This window comes from Chlorocebus sabaeus, chromosome 9 (genome assembly GCF_047675955.1).
Source record: "Chlorocebus sabaeus isolate Y175 chromosome 9, mChlSab1.0.hap1, whole genome shotgun sequence".
In the NCBI taxonomy this organism is placed as follows: Eukaryota; Metazoa; Chordata; class Mammalia; order Primates; family Cercopithecidae; genus Chlorocebus; species Chlorocebus sabaeus.
In genome coordinates, this window is record NC_132912.1 from 53,607,572 (window position 1) to 53,625,926 (window position 18,355).

The 18,355-nt window shown below is 43.1% G+C and overlaps 1 protein-coding gene and 1 pseudogene across 1 annotated transcript; one reads left to right on the top strand and one right to left on the bottom strand.

Moving 5' to 3' along the window:
- Nucleotides 1-3,222: 3,222 nt before the first annotated feature.
- On the top strand, nt 3,223-4,607 carry LOC119627903 (ribonucleoside-diphosphate reductase subunit M2-like). The gene has a single exon (XM_038008949.2). The coding sequence runs from the start codon at nt 3,299-3,301 to the stop codon at nt 4,466-4,468; it is 1,170 nt and encodes a 389-aa protein (XP_037864877.2). The 5' UTR covers nt 3,223-3,298; the 3' UTR covers nt 4,469-4,607.
- A 9,927-nt stretch (nt 4,608-14,534) lies between these two features.
- LOC103247618 (procathepsin L-like) lies at nt 14,535-18,142 on the bottom strand (annotated as a pseudogene).
- Nucleotides 18,143-18,355: the final 213 nt, after the last annotated feature.

Below are 18,355 nucleotides of genomic sequence, written 5' to 3' on the forward strand. Positions count from 1 at the left end.
ACCACACTGGGATGCTAACCTCGGACCTCCATTCTCCAGACTGTGACAAATACATTTGTTTTTTTAATATGTGGCACCACCCCCAAGTCTATGGCACTTTATCCTAGCAGCCCTATGTGACTAGGACAAGGTCCATAATCTCAAGAACTTCCTTCCTGACTGGTATCTGGAAACCGTGCATCAGAGCCACGGGAAAGAAAGGCTTGGCCCTTTGCAACTGTCAGTGCACCTCCACCCCAAGTGCAGTGTATCACACATGAACCAGGAGAGCCTGGGACGCAGTGAAAGGGAATCTGTAAATACCCATGATGTCGTCACATCCACGCTTGGGGAAGCCATACAGCTTGCTCACAGTGGGTGTTGGGGGTGTGCTGAGGCTCTCAGTCTACTTGGCCTCCCTGCTTACGCACCCAGGTCACTATCTGGGAACCAGCGCAGCTGGTGCTGCCCCAGGCCAGTTTGTCTCCAGAGACCCCTCCGTTCACCACTGGGTGACAGATCCCTGAAGAAGCCATGGCCTCCTGGGAAACTCCATCTGACACCATGAGTAAGGCCGGTCCCCGTTAGTGAGCATGCTGTGCTTTCTGACAGCTGCCAGGATGGACTTGATCCAGGTGGCTGCCCTTTTGTAGCTCACTTGGATTCTAACTTCAGTGTCACATGATGCCCTATGAATGGAACATACAATATGTGTCTTTCATATCTGTCTTCTTTCACTTAGAATAATATTTCCAAGGTCATCCACATTTTTTGTATGTATCATTACATCAAACCTTTTTGTTGCTGAATAATATTCCATTAATGGATATACTAAAATTTATCCATTTATCAGTTAAGAACATTTGAGTTGTTTTCACTTTTTGGCTATTGTGAATTATACTTCTCAGAACATTTGTGTACAAGGTTTTCTGGGGATGTATGTTTCCATTTCTCATGGCTACATACCTAAGAGTGAAATTGATGGGCCATATGGAACCTCTATGTTTAACCATTTCAGAAGGTGCCGGACTGTTTCCAGTGTACATGAACCATTTTATATACCCACTAGCTGTGTGAGGGTCCCAGCGTCTCTCCATATTCCAGCCAACATTTACTATCAACTCTCTTTTTGATAAAGTCATCCTAGTGGTTATGAAGCTGCATCTCATCACAGTTGCATTTGTGTTTCCATGATGTTGAACCTCTTTCATGTACCTATTTGCCACTTGTATATCTTCTTTGGAGCAATGTTACTCAACACTTAGTAATTTTTAACCGGTTTGTGTTTTGTCATTGAGTTGTAAGAATTCTTTATATATTCCAGATAAAAATGCTTTACAAGATATAATTTGCAGAAATATTCTCCCATTCTATGGGTTGTCCTTTACTTTCTTGATGGTACTCTTTGAGGCACAAATGTTTTTACTTTGGATGAAGTCCATTTTATCTATTTTTTCTTTTGTTACTTGTGGTTTTGATGTCATGTTTAAGAAACCATTAACTAGTCCTAGGTCATGAAATTTATTCCTATGCCTTTTCCTTTTTTTTTTTTTTTTTTTTTTTTTTTTGACATAAGAACAGTTTTATTTTAATCACTTAACACTTGTGCATTACTCAATTTTGAGATTGAAATACTTGCTTCCCTTTCAACTGATCAGGAAATGGTCTGAGTTGGCAGAAGTTAATCCTCACATTATTCAGCTAATGAGACACAGAACCCTAAAACCTGATTCCAACTTCCGCCTGAACCTCACAATGCAAAGCAAAGCCTTTCATTTTAATGTTGTACAAGTATAAGGACAATGTAATCTGGATTAACTTTAGGTAACAATAACTTAAGATAGGAAAATGTATCATATTACAGACATTTAAAAATTGACTATACAATAAATGAAGAAGAAAACTAACAATAGAACAGGACAATGTTCAAATAGCGAATACAATGAACAAATGGGGCCAAAAGATCAACATTTATCTCTCATCATCTTTCTTGCAATGTCTCAGCTTTCTTCTCCCAAACATAAAGGCAAATTAATTCAAAGTAGCCCTATTAAGAATATTTGTTTATCATGCCTGTAATCCCAGCACTTTGGGAGGCCCAGGTGGGCGGATCACCTGAGGTCAGGAGTTTAAGACCAGCCTGACCAATATAGTGAAACTCCGTCTCTACTAAAAATACAAAAATTAGCCAGGTGTGGTGGCACATACCTGCAGTTCCAGCTACTTAGGAGGCTGAGACAGGAGAATTGCTTGAACCCAGGAGGCGGAGGTTGCAGTGAGCCGAAATCGCACTACTGCACTCTAGCCTGGGCAACAGAGCAAGACTCCGTCTCAAAAAAAAAAAAAAAAGACATAGTAAATATAAATGAATTAACTCACACAACCTACTTACAAACAAAACTAGAATAAACAACAACTTGTAGGAACCACCTCTAGTTGATTTCATCACTTAACAGGGGCAAGATCTTAGGTGGGTCACTTTGTTTAAGGATGACTTGAAATTTTACAGTACTACCTTAGATCCCACATATGAAAACTCTTCAAGAATTTTTTATCAACTAGAAGTTGAGGAAAATACAGTGAGAAATAAGATGAAATGGCTTCTTACACATATGAAGGCCCAGATCATGCCTAAATTCCTAATGATTTAACTTAAGAAGCTCCTTGTCCTGAGAGATTCCTTTAACCCACAACACTACTCAGATGGCACAGAGAATCTCAGGACACTACCCAAGCCACAGGATAAAAACACAACCTGTCTTCTATCTGGCACTAACAGACTAATATCTAGCTATACACGGGACTGACTTTAAAGTTGGTTAACGAGTATTTCAATCCATTAAAATAAAACTTAGAAATTACATGCTTAGTCTACACAAGTTTAACTTACTTTAGTCACTTAGTGAACTGTGAATTGGCTCCCATTAGTGGTCAGAATGCTTTGTATTTGGTGTAGAAACCAAATAAATCAAGCTATTATTACCTTGTGAGTACAAACAACGTTTATTTGTTTGTAAAGTGCCAGTTTTATATTTAAGTAAACATTAAAATGTGCGTTGAAGCAGTGAGGCTGCATCTTTCAATTGCCTGTGCTGGTTAAAAGACTGTTTAATCCTGCTGTGCCAAGCTCACTAAAGGGTCACCCCTCACTTTAAAGTCAAGACTGCCATTGTCACTGCTATGATAAGTCACAGCCAGCCAGGCCTGCTGGCAAAAGGTGATACTACCAGCACTATAAATAAACAGGACTGGTTGTGAGGTGCTTCGCGTCCCAGCCATCCTGTTCTGCTCTGTTGCTGTACTTCGCTGCGCCGCCACTATGCTCTCCGTCCGCATCCCGCTCGCGCCCATCACGAACCCGCAGCAGCTGCAGCTCTCGCCGCTGAAGGGGCTAAGCCTGGTCGACAAGGAGAACACGCCGCCAGCCCTGAGCGGGACCCGCGTCCTGGCCAGCAAGACCGCGAGGAGGATCTTCCAGGAGCCCGCGGAGCCGAAAACTAAAGCAGCTGCCCCCGGCGTGGAGGATGAACCGCTGCTGAGAGAAAACCCCCGCCGCTTTGTCATCTTCCCCATCGAGTACCATGGTATCTGGCAGATGTATAAGAAGGCGGAGGCTTCCTTCTGGACCGCCGAGGAGGTGGACCTGTCCAAGGACATTCAGCGCTGGGAATCCCTGAAGCCCGAGGAGAGATATTTTATATCCCATGTTCTGGCTTTCTTTGCAGCAAGCGATGGCATAGTAAATGAAAACTTGGTGGAGCGATTTAGCCAAGAAGTCCAGATTACAGAAGCCCGCTGTTTCTATGGCTTCCAAATTGCCATGGAAAACATACATTCTGAAATGTATAGTCTTCTTATTGACACTTACATAAAAGATCCCAAAGAAAGGGAATTTCTCTTCAATGCCATTGAAACGATGCCTTGTGTCAAGAAGAAGGCAGATTGGGCCTTGCGCTGGATTGGGGACAAAGAGGCTACCTATGGTGAACGTGTCGTAGCCTTTGCTGCAGTGGAAGGCATCTTCTTTTCCGGTTCTTTTGCATCGATATTCTGGCTCAAGAAACGAGGACTGATGCCTGGCCTCACATTTTCCAATGAACTTATCAGCAGAGATGAGGGTTTACACTGTGATTTTGCTTGCCTGATGTTCAAACACCTGGTACACAAACCATCAGAGGAGAGAGTAAGAGAAATAATTATCAATGCTGTTCGGATAGAACAGGAGTTCCTCACTGAGGCCTTGCCTGTGAAGCTCATTGGGATGAATTGCACTCTAATGAAGCAATACATTGAGTTTGTGGCAGACAGACTTATGCTGGAACTGGGTTTTAGCAAGGTTTTCAGAGTAGAGAACCCATTTGACTTTATGGAGAATATTTCACTGGAAGGAAAGACTAACTTCTTTGAGAAGAGAGTAGGCGAGTATCAGAGGATGGGAGTGATGTCAAGTCCAACAGAGAATTCTTTTACCTTGGATGCTGACTTCTAAATGAACTGAAGATATGCCCTTATTTTGCTGATTTTTTTTTCCATCTCATAAAGAAAATCAGCTGAAGTGTTACCAACTAGCCACACCGTGAATTGTCCATAATGTTCATTAACAGCATCTTTAAAACTGTGTAGCTACCTCACAGCCTTTTCCTTTTTTAAAAAACCATCTTAAACATTTTAAAGTGTACAATTTAGTAATGTTATGTGTATTCACATCATTGTGCAATTTAGATCTTTAGAAATATTTTATCTTTCACAACTGAAATTTTGTGCACATTAAATACTAATTTTCCCCCTACTCCCATCCCCAGCCCTGGCAACCACTACTTCACGTTTCTGTGATTTTGACTACCTTAAATACTTCATATGAAGGAAAGTACTTGTCCTTTTGTGATTAGCTTATTTCACTTAGAATAATGTTCTTGAGATTGATTCATGTTCTAACATGTGACATGATTTCCTTCTTTCTGTAGGCTGCTTAGTCTTCCATTGTATGTATATACCATATTTTATCCTTTCATCCACCAACGGACATTTGGATTGGATCTCTTGGCCATTGTGAATAATGCTGCAGTAGGGATTGTACTGAATTTGTAAATTGTTTCAGGTAATATGGACATTTTAACAATATTAAGTCTTCAAATCCACATGCATGGAGATGTCTTTTCTTTTATTTATATACTCTTTGTTTTCTTGTAGCATTGTTGTTTTGTAGCTTTTAGCATCCAAGTTGTTTGCCTCCTTGGTTAAGTTTGTTTCTAGGTATTTTGTTCTTTTTCATGCTATTATAAATAAAACTGTTGGTTTTTTTTTGTTTGTTTGTGTTCATTTCTATCTTTGTTTGTTTTTGTAGTAGAGACAGGATTTCACTATGTTGGCCAGGCTGGTCTCAAACTCCTGGCCTCAAGTGATCCACCTGCTTCAGCCTCCCAACATGTTGTGATTCCAAGTATAAGCTGCCGCACCTGGCCTGAAATTTTCTTCTTAATTTCCTTTCCATATTGGTCATTGCTAATGTATGGAACTGCAATGTATTTTTGTGTGATAATGTTGCATTTTTAACTTTGCTGAAATCATTTATTAGTTCTTACAGGTTTTTTGGTGGAATTTTAAGGTTTTCTACATATAAAACCATACAATCTGTAAATAGAAATAATTTTACTTCTTCCTTTCCAGTTGGAATGCCTTTTATATATCTTTTCCTTGTTTAATTGCTCTGGTCCAGTACTATGTTGAATAGAAGTGGCAAGAGTGGGCATCCTTAACTTTCTCCTGTACTTTGAGAAATAGCTTTGTCTTCCACTAGTAAACATAATGTTAGTTGTGGGCATTTCATGGCCTTTATTATGTGGTAGTATTTTCCTTTTGTTTCTAGTTTGCTGAGTGTTTTTCATCATGAAATGGTGTTGAATTTTGTTGAATGTTTTGTCTGAATCATGTGATTATTGTCTTTCATTATATTAATGTGGTGTGTGACTTGATAGATTTTTGTATTTTGAATTATCCTTTGCATTCCAAGTATAAATCCAACTTGGTCATGATGTATAATCCTTTTTTTTTTTTCTTTGAGATGGAGTCTCACTCTGTCACCCAGGCTGGAGTGCAGTGGCGCAATCTCGGCTCACTGAAACATCCGCCTTCCAGATTCAAGTGATTCTCCTGCGTCAGCCTCCTGAGTAACTGGGATTACAGACACCTGCCACCATGCCTGGCTAATTTTTGTATTTTTAGTACAGACAGGGTTTCACCATCTTGGCCAGGCTGGTTTTGAATTCCTGACCTCATGATCCACTCACCTCGGCCTCCCAAAGTGCTGGGATTACAGGCGTGAGCCACCGCGCCTGGCCTATAATCCTTTTAATGTGCTGTTTAATTCTGTTCACTAAAGTTTTTTAGGATTTTTGCATCAATATTCACCTGATACATTGGTCTTTAGTTTTCTTTTCTTGTGGCTTTGATTGTGGAATCAAGGTAATTAATCAAATAATTAAAATTGATATCCATAATTCCTAACTCTCTCCTGGCTCTTCCCGCTGACCTTGCCCCCATTTTGGGGATTCCACCTAATGAGAAAGGAGGCTGCCTTCATTCAGTTGCAGCTTCAGCACCTCTGACCTCTCACCCCTGCCCCATACCTCCTAGTCCCGCATCTTTCTCCTTTCAGCCTCCCTTCAGAAGGGAGCCTCCTACACCCATATGTGTGCTTTCCTCTCCTCCTCTTTCCTCCCCCACTCCTCTTCCAGCACCTTCCACTGGGATTCCTGCTGTCACCCATCAGCAGATGAATTCCACAGCAGCCATTTCCACCATCACAGCAAGGCTATCTGCCCACCTAGCCTTGCAACCTCCTTGAGCCCTCAACTCTTTGCTATGGACACGACTCCCACTATTAACGCTGCTGTTTTCAAATCTTCACCAAGCTCCAGAGTGAGCCCTCTCTTAATTCCCCAAATTCAGTGCACAGTAGAGGCACCTTGGAAAGACATCAGCCTCCGTCTGCCTAGCTACATTCATATTCTCCAGCCCCACCCCTCAGCCCACACTTGGGGCCCCCTGATAGGCAACAATGAAAATCCTCTGTCCCCAGTGCCCCTATTTTTCTGAGCCTTCCCATCAGGGTTCCTCCAGGTACCTCCAGTTTAGGGATCAGCGCCTCTGCAACATCCTCCTCCAGAACAGATGGTGCGATGGGGACGGCACCATAAATGCTGCGACTGAACACAATTAGGGTCCCCATTCAGAAAGAGCACCCAAGGCCCACCTGGTACACACAGGTGGTATGATGGGGAACAAATAAGAAGCAAGTCTCCCTCCACATATGGTTCCCATGAATGGACATTGCTGCCTGAGGAAGGGGCTCAGTCCCTTGAAGTTAAATTTAAGCTGCTCTCTCCTTATACAAGCCAGAAACCCCAAACCTCAAAGTGAGTGTGTGTGTGAGTGTGTGTGTGTGTGTGTGTGTGAGTGCGTGTGTGTTGGAGGATGTGGGGCTGATGAACCCAATCAGAACCACAGTGTATTTGAGACACTCTCCTGTGGACAGAAGAAGTGCCAGCATGTGTCATCATCAACTGTGCCATCCCTGGCTTGACCGTTAATCTGGCTGACCAAAGTCCCCAGCCAGGTCCCCATTCTTTGAACTGGCAGGAGGCCCACTGCTATTTACAGGTGCCCCTCTTCCCCTTGCCTGTTCACTTTGATGGGCCCTTCTCTCTCCTGATTGTGTGTATTAAAACCTTATTTTTGTTGCTCTGCCTCTGCTCATGTGTCTATATATTTTGTAATATATATCTTATATTTTTATTAAATATATATTAATTATATGTAACCTTAACATTAGATATAAAGAATGTAGGCATATAGATATCTTACAACCATAAAACCTAAAGAAACTTACAGATCAACAAATGTAGGGACCTCATAAAATTCAAATGACAATTTTAATGTAATGGAACAAAGGCAGAACAGTCACTCCCCTCCACCCTGAGAAAATGGCTCTCCCTGCCCACATGCAGACTCTCCTGAGATCTGCCTGTTGGCGGCATGCATTGCAGTAACTGGATGCTTCCACCACTTGTCCCTATGTAAGTTACACAGAGGCTTCCTTTGTACATCCTGCAATGAAGTCTTTTGGCCTTCACTTGGTGAGAACACAATATTTCATATTAACTCCCTGTGCATTTTTTAAAATATATCTCTATAACAAAGAAAATGTCACTCCCTGGTACCAAAGAAATGTTAACTAGATAACAATGCAGACCTTGAGAGGATATGGAAGCTCTCTGCTAAGTCGATCATCCAAATGAACCAAAATATGTTGATCTTGATCGGTTACTCCACATCTCCAGCAATATGACCCTGTAGGCACCTGATCTCCTCCATTAACATTTTATTTACAAAATCAGGCTTCAGGCCAAAGCTGGTATGGTTTGCCGACCCCTGTTTTAGTAGAAGAGACATTCAACAACTAATTACACAAATAACAACCACTAAGTGCTATCAAGTAAAAGTTCCCAATGCTTAAAACCCTCTAAGAGTAGAGATTGAACCTATGCAGGTAGATCAGATTGCCCTGAGGGAGTGGGTCTTAGATTTAATGTAGTTAATTAGTCAGGCGAGGGCAAGACTACTCCAGACAGAGGAAACCACCTGGGGAAAGGGCTGGGGCAGAAGACAGCCTGACAACCCAGTCTGAAAGAGGCTTATGGAGCGGGAGTACGAAGAGCGAGGGCCAGCGCCTGTGAGCTCAGGCTGAAAACAGCAGGGAGGTCAGCTCCTGTGAGGTCCTATGGGTCTTGTGAGGGAATTGGGTCTCTATTTAAATATAGAGACTGTGGCACAAGAAGTAACATGCTCAAGGCTGTACAGCCTGCATAAGATGGAGCTGGAAGCCTCCTCTGTTCACCTCCAGACCCAACTTCTGTATTCTCTTTGTGTTCATTTTGGTTCTAGGCTTGCCCAGAGTCCTTACAAGTTTCCCTCCATGCAATTCCAAAATCTTTCAACAAAACAAAGAGGAAAGGAAATTTTGTCTGCACCTAGGCTATCCTATAGTGGAAGGCCTAGAGGACTGGGGAGAGCTGTGTTCCCGCTTCTCCTTTCCTCCACATATGGAGTCTTAGCAAAGCTTTCTCTGTCCTTGATGTCAAAGGAGCCTTCAGAATATCACCTGGGCTCCTCCTCTTGTGTTACCATGCCCTCTGGGTCTCGCCCTGCCTGCCTCTGCACTCTGTCCTCACTGCCTCACTTCCACGCTCCCCTTGGGGACACTTGCACAGCTTGCTGCCCCATGAATGCTCCACGTGCACTTTTCAGTTCCACGTTCCTCTGCTGGAAGAGCACGTGCCTCACCCGGCCCTTTTGTCTGGACACCTTCTTTTCTTTAAGAATCTACCCAGGAACAGCTTCTGATGCTTCTAGGCCTGCAGGAAGCCATCCCCGGCCCCTTCCTCACCCAGCCTGAGCGCTGTGCTCCCCTGCAGGGTCCACACAGTTCCCAGTGTGAATGGCTGACATCCCAAACTACTGTTCACCTCGGCCTCCCGCACTGCACCCCGAGCTTGTGAGCTCTGTGACAGCAAAGGGCTTATGCGAAGGGCATTTGGCACTTTCCACATGGAGGTTAACCCATTTACCTTGTTAATTCCGTTCGTTCCCACCTCTTAGGTACCTGCATATTTCTATCCTTCAGATTTCCTAGCATTGGACCTTACGGCAGCATTTCTTAAAATGGGGTCCCCAGTCCAACAGCAGCAGCATCACATGGGAGTTTGTTAGAAATGCAACTTCTGGAACCCTCCTTGGACTTCTGGGATCTAAAACTCTGGGAGTAGGTGCAGTGATCTGTCTTTCATAACCCCTCCAGCTGACACTGAGGCAGGCTAACGTTTGAGAACCACGGCCTCCCAGGAAGTCATTGCTCATGAAATTGTTGATTCCCTGAGGACAGTAACGGGTTATTTTCAATCTGGAAAAGAAAAAAGAGTAACTGAGGAAATGACAAAGAACACTTTTACTTTAGAAAAAGAATTTTCTGACTTGATATTCCAACATGTGACTTCCAAAGAAGGCCTAGTTTTGCACATTTAAAAACAAGGTTGATTCTGTCTGGCTCAGTCTACCCCAGGTGTGGTTTTGCTGAAGGGCAGGCATTTGGAAGAGATAAACTTACCAGGTGCCCTCCACAGCGCAGATTCTCTGCTTCTAGGATATTCTGTGTACTATAAAATAAATAAAAGCTAATGAGGGTTTCTGGTTTCTGTTTTGCAGGATGAAAGTATTCATGGATGGATGGTGGTGTTGGTTGCATAAAAATGTGAGTGTGTTTAATGCCACCAATCTGTGCAGTTCAAGATGGTTAAAATTATCAATTTTATGTTATTTATGTTTTACCACATTTCGAAAATAAAAAGAAAAAGAAAAAACTGGAACCTAAAAATGTCCAGCTAGCAATAAAGAAAGCTGGCAGAGTAGCGTATAGGACTATCCAGTGTATTTAGAGCAGCCCAGCAAAGAAGAGACCCCTAGAGAAATGGGGGATAAGAACAGTGAAAGATTGTTGTTTCCAAAACAACCACCTATAAAGTGGTCTTCCTAATGGGAAGAAGTGATTGTTCCTTGGCTCATTTTATTTTTTATTTTTTTTAGTTTGCAGGGTTTTCGTTCAGTTTGAATTTATATGTGGGAGGATGTCACAGTCTTTGCAGGCCTTTGGATTCTTGAGAACTTAATCAGGCCAAGCTGTTGATGAGGAGTAGGGTGCTCAAATTCATCCTTCCAACAAGGGGCTGTTGGGTACCACTATGGTGCCAGCCCCACGCTAGCAAGTGGGATGAAATGCCCAGTGAGGGCCACATCCTGGTTCACCTACCAGGCCCCAGGCTCAGCTCCACAGCTGCCTGAGAAATTTGCTTTCAGGAGTAATTTGTAGAGATTGTAGCTGAGCTTTGGGTGGCAACATGAGGTGCGGTGAGACTTTATCATCACAACCAAAAGTCATGTGCTGATGAGAGGCTGTAACAACACCTGGAGCCCATGACCCAGTAACTTCCAGATGTTGAGCTGGGACAGGGAGCAGGCTTCTCTGCTCCAGATGATTGCCCTGGCCAGAAAGAGTAAAACCAAGGAGGCACTCTTGAAAGAGGGTGTTAAGGAACAGTGAGCCCCCTTCCACCTCCACCAGGAAACGTCTCCAGGACAGACAGCTGCTGACCTCTTTCTGGAAGCACTGGGCCTCAGAAGGTTGCTGGTTCCTGCCTACTTGCTCCCAAGGCATATTCTTGATCAGAAAGGAGGGAAGAAGTGCGTGGGTGTGGGGAGGAGAGGCAGGGAAGAAGTCACAGGAACACCCACAGCAGAGGTCTTCGGGGACGCTGGGCTATCCCTGGTGGCAACACTCTTGGGGCTGGCGCTGGATGAGGACAGCCTCACAAGCACCCTGTGCTGTGACTCCAGCCCCCAGGATCCTCCTCAGGGTTCAGAGAAGGAGCTCAGGTGAGCTCTAGGTGGATGATACCATCTTTTCCCATTGAAATCACAGAATTTTACAACTAAAGAGAACTTCCAGATGGTTTGAGTCAACTGCACTCTTTTGGGGGCTGGAAGCAGAGTTGAAAAGATTTAGACAAAATCACACAGTTCAATTATTAACAATTCAGACTAAGTGTCAGGCCATCTGACCACAACTGAGGCCCCCCAATACTGCTCTACTAAGTGTATTATACTGTGGTGTGTATGTAGGTGTGTGTGCACATGTGTGTGAATGTGTGTCAGGAGTACATGTATATACATGTGTATTGTGTAAGGGTGTGAATATGTGTGCATTTGGGCATCTGTACATAAGTGTATGTGTATAGGTGTGTCATGTGCATACATGTTCATATGTGTAATGAGTTAGTGTGCATGTACATATGTGTGTATCGGGCGTGTGTGTAATTCTATGTGTTTGTGGGTGCACATACACGTGTATTTGTGTGTGCTTAGTGAGCGCTTCGCTGGCCATAATGGCTTGTTTCTCTGGCCAAGAGACTTGATTCTCCCTGATTCAGCCATAAGTGTCCATTTCCCAGCATCAGGGTGACTAACCAGGACATCCGGAGAACTTTCTTCTTCTCTGCCCCACCCATCCTGCCCACTCCATTCTCGAGTGTCAGAGGCTGAGGCTCTGGCCCCAGCGTGAGCCCCACAGGAGGTCTTTGAGCGCTCAGGTTGCCTCACAGCCAGCATCCATGAGCATCTTTCTGTTTTCCAAGAGGGTGAGCCAAGGCTGCTCCCGTCAATGACAAAATGCTGGGACCTGGATTCACATGCAAGGAGAAACCAGGCACTGGGGGCTGAGGGTCCAGCTGCTCCTGGGCTGGGAGTCAGCAACCTCAGTGCTTTCAGGGCTCACCCTCCCTGGCCATGGGCAGTGCCCCTTGGCTTTGTGGCAATTTGAGGCAATGAAAGTTTTTATTTCCTCTGGCTGTATTTTCTAGACATATTTTAACATAGCTATAATCATACAAAATGTTAAATTTTTTGTCCTGCTTTTAAAAAGATTCTAGTTAGGTTAGATTATAAACAAGGTGGGTGGATCACCTGAGGTTGGGAGTTCAAGACCAGCCTGACCAATGTGGAGAAACCCCATCTCTACCAAAAATACAAAATTAGCCAGGCATGGTAGCACATGTCTGTAATCCCAGTTACTCGAGAGGCTGAGGCAGGCAAATCATTTGAACCCAGAAGGCAGAGGTTGCAGTGAGCTGAGATCACACCATTGGATATTAGCCTGGTCAACAAGAGAAAAACTCCATCTCAAAAAAAGTAAATAAATAAATAAAAATGCCTAATAAATACTTATTGAAAGTATAAGTATAAAAAACTTTAATTACATTAATTATGAGATTTTAAAACTGTATTACTTGAGAGAAGAGACCAAATCTCCTCATGATACTTTTATTAATTTAATAATAAAGATGAACATAAACATTTGTGCAATTCAGTGTTTAAAGTTTGCCAAGGTATATGTATATATTTTTCCCAGTACTGATGCTGTGAGAAGCCCAAGCCATGGAGAGGCCCCAGGCAGGTGCTCTTGTCAACGGCCCAAGTTAAACGCCCAGCCAACACCAGCATCTGTGGCCAGCCATGTGAGTGAGCCTTTGCAGATGTCTAGTCCCGTCAAGCCCTGCAGATGTCTCCAGCACAGACAGAGCCTACAGATGTCTCCCCATGAAACCACACAGCCAAGTCCAGGCGGAAAATGTGAAAGGTGTTTCTACTAAGCCACTGAGTTTCTGGGTGATTTGTTTTACAGTAATAGAGACCGTTCAGGTTCTATCTTTTGTATTTTTTTCAGTGGGAACATGAGACTTTAGAAAAAACACAGGTGATGAAACTATGTGCTCTTTTAGCCAATACAATGGGGAAGTTTTTCTGTTGATTAAAATAATTCAGGTGCTTACAGGTAGCTTGGTGAAAATGTGGCCACAGACTCTCAGTTTGGGTCCTCTTATCTGTCTTCCACCTTCCAAGGCCAGCACACCATTCCTAAAGCCCAACCTCACACCCTGGAGTTTATCCCTCATCCCTTGAGGACCCAAAGACAAACAGCCTTGCCAATGCAGTAGTACCTTGTCTCACCTCAACTGCAAAGTGGCCATGGGGTGTTCAGCAGCAGCTGGGGAAGATGCTCCAGAAACTGGCCCTGATAGCTTTACCCTGTAACTTGACTGGGTTGCAAACACCGTGGGTGAGATAAACATGATTTCTAAGGCTCTTTTTCAGTATTGAAATTACATGTATGTCTGATCTTTTTAAAGAAAAATGTGAATTTTTTATTAAAACAATTTTCTTTTGTCCTTATAGACTGTTTGTCATATTTTGCTTCAATCAAGAGTTGGGTCAGACACAACAACTGGGCAGCTGATATGAGATCTGCACATTTGTTACTAGAAGAGCCAGAAGGCCACCCACTGTTCCTCCTAGTGAACCACTGGCAGAGCAGATATGGCTTAGAACCCAGTTTCGTGCTTGACTGCTGATATGGTTTGACTGTGTTCCACCCACATCTCATCTTCAATTTTAGCTCCCACAATTCCCACATGTTGTGGGAGGGACCTGATGGGAGGTAATTGAATCATGGGGGCAGGTTTTTCCCATGCTGTTCTCATAATAGTGAATAAGTCTCACGAGATCAGATGGTTTTATAGGGGGAAACCCCTTTCGCTTGTCTCTCATTTTCTTCTCTTGTCTGCTGCCACGTGAGACGTGCCTTTCACCTTCCATAGTGATTGTGAGGCCTCCCCAGCCACGTGGAACTGTGAGTCCATTAAACCTCTTTCTTTTGTAAATTGCCCAGCCTTGGGTATGTCTTTATCAGCAGCGTGAAAACAGACTAATACAATTACACAAAAAAGTCAATGCATCAAAACATAAAGAAGTCCACCAGTACATTTGAAATTACATTTTATTTAAACAGGTAAAAATAAGTATATCTTTTAAAAATGAAAATGCAAAGTAAGTGAATCAATAATACAAAATGTTTATAGCAGTAATTAAAATAGAGGTAACATTTACCAGTGTGAAAATATCAGAATTCCAATCACACTTGGATCTTCAATGATTGAAGTGTGCATTCCACACAGCAGGGGCTGGTAGACTGAAGATAAATTCCTCCTCTGGATGTGCCATCCTCAGTCAAGTTCTTCCTCATCACCATTCATCAGCTCACACAGTGGGGTAGCTGCCTGCTGTGGCGATTCCACAGTTGTTCCTCCGGTCTTTGGCCATCTTTATGTAGCCATCCATGCCCTAGTTTTTACCCCAGCTGAAAGGAGAACAGGTTTTCCATTTCAGAGGAAGGATAAAGCACTTTGGGTTATTAACTTAAACAGTGTGCCAGAAGCCACAGGCTTAACATAAAGAATCAGGAGATGCCGATGTTCCTGTTCATCGCTCATAAATTCTTGAGTCAAAACCCGCATATCAATTCAATCCCAGGCCCAAAACTGTGACCTTTCACAGAACTGCAAAATCAGAAACAGAAAAAGGACAGGATGTCTTTCCAGCCAGGTATGCTTCAGAATTAAGAAAATGTTCAGAATTTAAACATGCAATGGGACAAATACCATGTTAATATCCCCAGCATGCTTGTGACAGTATCTTGATGTTACAATCAATCATTACTATTCTGTGTTCTATTCTAAGGGGGATAAAGACTTCTGGGATTTCAGAAATGGGATTAAGGGCTTGCGGTATGTAAATACTGATTGCAAAAAAGGATTCCCCTTTGAATTTCAACTATAAGCCTTTCTGGCAATTTATACCTGTTCTTCACCAACCAATATTTATTGTTATCCGAGTCTGCTCCTTCATAGCCATAGCTAACCGCCAGCATAGCATGATCTAGGCCTTCAGGGTCACAACGTGGCTCAAAATAAATTCCCGAGAGAATAAAATGAAGGCTGGGTGAAAAGTTCCCAAGGACACCTGACAGTAACCCACCCTGTCACCCACAGGGAGGGAGACATCTCTAAAATCAGTGAAACGACACACAGTCCAGATCGGGCTTAACGAGATCTATTGTTATCAAAGCTAGGGAATTAGGCTCTCATCCACAACTAGCAGAAATAGAAATTAGCATAAGTCCTTCATAAAACAACTTTCCTACAGGCATAAAAGACCACTCATTTTAAGCTTGTACTTCTACTCTAGAATATCAATCTTAAAAATAGCACAGAACACCAAAATCCTTGAATCAAAAGGCTCTTTTCAGATTTAATCACAGAAGTAAAAATCTTTCTAAAAATTCTAAGAATACAACAATTAGAGAATATTTAAGTAAATTAAGCTATACTATAAATAACATAGCTATTTATAAAGTTATGAAATACACATATTCATGGAGATATGCTCAAAGTAATATCAAACAGAAGCATTGGGTATGATTATTGCATGTATAGAGTCCATCATGCTGGTGTGCCATGGTGGTTTACTTTTTTTCTGCAATAATTTCTATGAAGAAAGATGCTTACCTTTTTTGTAGAACTGGAAGGAGAAATGGCTTGCATCAACAGCAACAGAGACGGGCCCCACAGTTGCCACTGCCTTCGCCACGGCCTTCTCCCATGAAGGGATGTCCACAAAGCCAGTGTCATTACCAACAGAATACTTTAAAGGTCAAGAGGGAAGCGATTTGATTACTACCATCCTTCTCCCAGGGAATGTGAGTCAGAACCACAATACTCAGCAGTTTGCAGCATAGAATTTCCAAGTCAACACTGTCACAAATCATCCAAGGAAGTGAAATGTTGTTATTAATAGTTAATTTGAAACTGAAAATTAGCTCAGTTCTCTTCAGCAAGACCCCTAGGTTTACTTTCCATAAGACGTTTTTCGCAATGGAGACATCTGTATTATGTGTAGAATGGTTTGTATATTCTCCATGTTACACAGAAGCAAGAACAGCTGCATGTTAACCATGCAATCCCAGAACTCTGCAAAGGCCATCATTTATAACAGACAGTTTGCAGATAGAGATTCCACCATCTAAAATGGGAAATCTGAAAAGTGTCTGTTATCTCTGAAAGTGTCCCAGTAAAACAAGGCAGGAACGGCGTCAAGAAAAGAAGCTCCATTTACCTTTCCTTCATATGGATAGGATGCCTCAGAGTCCAGGCCTCTGTTCTCCTGAACGTACCAGAAGGAATTATCCATGAAACCACCGTTGCAGCCCTCATTGCCTTGAGGCCAAGAGCAGTCTACCAGATTCTGCTCACTCAGTGAAATAAGTTTGCCTGTTTTCCAGAACATCTGCCCTTCCAGAGCACCAGTTGCACTAAAAGCCCAACAAGAGTCACACATACCCTGAAAAGAGAATAAAAAGGCTGATACCCCCCCCCCACACACACACAGAGCAAGACTTTTAACAACAGCTCATATATCTAAATAATCCTTTAAAAAGTGAATGCATGCTGCTGCACACCCTACCATAGCACAAATGTCAATTGCTTCTTGGCTTTCCTGGGGTGATAGGAAGTCTGAACCTAACACAGTCTCACCTGATTCTTCACAGGAGTCATGTAGCCTTTCTCTCCCCAGTCCACAGATGTGGGGATCTCAAGAAGAAGACGTTCCTGGAACTCCTTCCCCTTCCTGTGCTTCTGGTATTGAAAACCATTCATCACCTGCCTAAATTCTTCATTGGTCTTCAAGCAAAAGTAAATAAAATGTCAAAAAGCAAGAGATTAATTTGGTAAAGAACTGAGGAGGAGAAGCACAGAGTTTGGCAGTCCACAGCATACTTACCATGTCTCCAAAGACGTTCATGGCCATTGTGAAGCTGTGTTTCCCTTGACTGTATTCTTGATTGTGCTGCTCAATCATCTCCATGTTCTTCTGCCACACTGCTCTCCTCCATCATTCTTCATTCTAAAGGAAAACATGTAACTGATGCTTTTTTTTTTTTTTTTTGAGACGGAGTCTTGCTCTGTTGCCCAGGCTGGAGTGCAGTGGTGCGATCTCAGCTCACTGCAAGTGCCGCCTCCTGGGTTCACGCCATTCTCCTGCCTCAGCCTCCCGAGTAGCTGAGACTACAGGTGCCCGCCACCACACCCAGTTAATTTTTTGTATTTTTTTTTTTTTTTTAGTAGAGACGGGGTTTCACCATGTTAGCCAGGATGGTCTCGATCTCCTGACCTCTTGATCCGCCCGCCTCAGCCTCCCCAAGTAAACCCCAAGCTGGGATTACAGGCGTGAGCTACCGCGCCTGGCCAATGCTCTTCATTTCTAATTAAAACCCAACATATGCTAACCAAGTGAATCTTCAGACAGAGATGTAAGAGCAATCATGGCCAGGGAAGGCTTGACACCTCTGGGAGATGTTCTCCAAGCTCAGACACAACAAGGGTGTATTCCCATATCATGTTCATAATCAGTGCTATTAAGTTATTGCACTAGGTTATTGGTAAGAGCTGGCCTCTAGAAGCTACTCTCCAGGCATATGATCCCAATAGAAAGGCCCGTCTCTCTGGGGTTCCCCTGGACAGTTTCAGATGCCACCAACCATGCCATATAATTTCTTATGCTTTGCTTTCCACTTGGTCCATTGTGCATCTAAACTGTGGTCACGTGTTAGAGCAGCTGAGGCAATTCCCAGGCAAAAGGCAGCCAGGAGGAGTGAAGGATTCATGTTTCAAAAATCTAGGAAGGGAAAAGAAATGAGGATCTGATTAGACCCATCCTAAAAAGGCATTTTACTGCTACCTGAGAAACTAGGGCCACCATGGTAGAATAAAAATATTTAAATTATTCTTCCAAGCATTTACATAAGGACTGTGGAAGAGGCTGGAGAAATACAGGGCAAGTGGAGATATTGGATGGAACCACCAAAATGAAAAGCAGC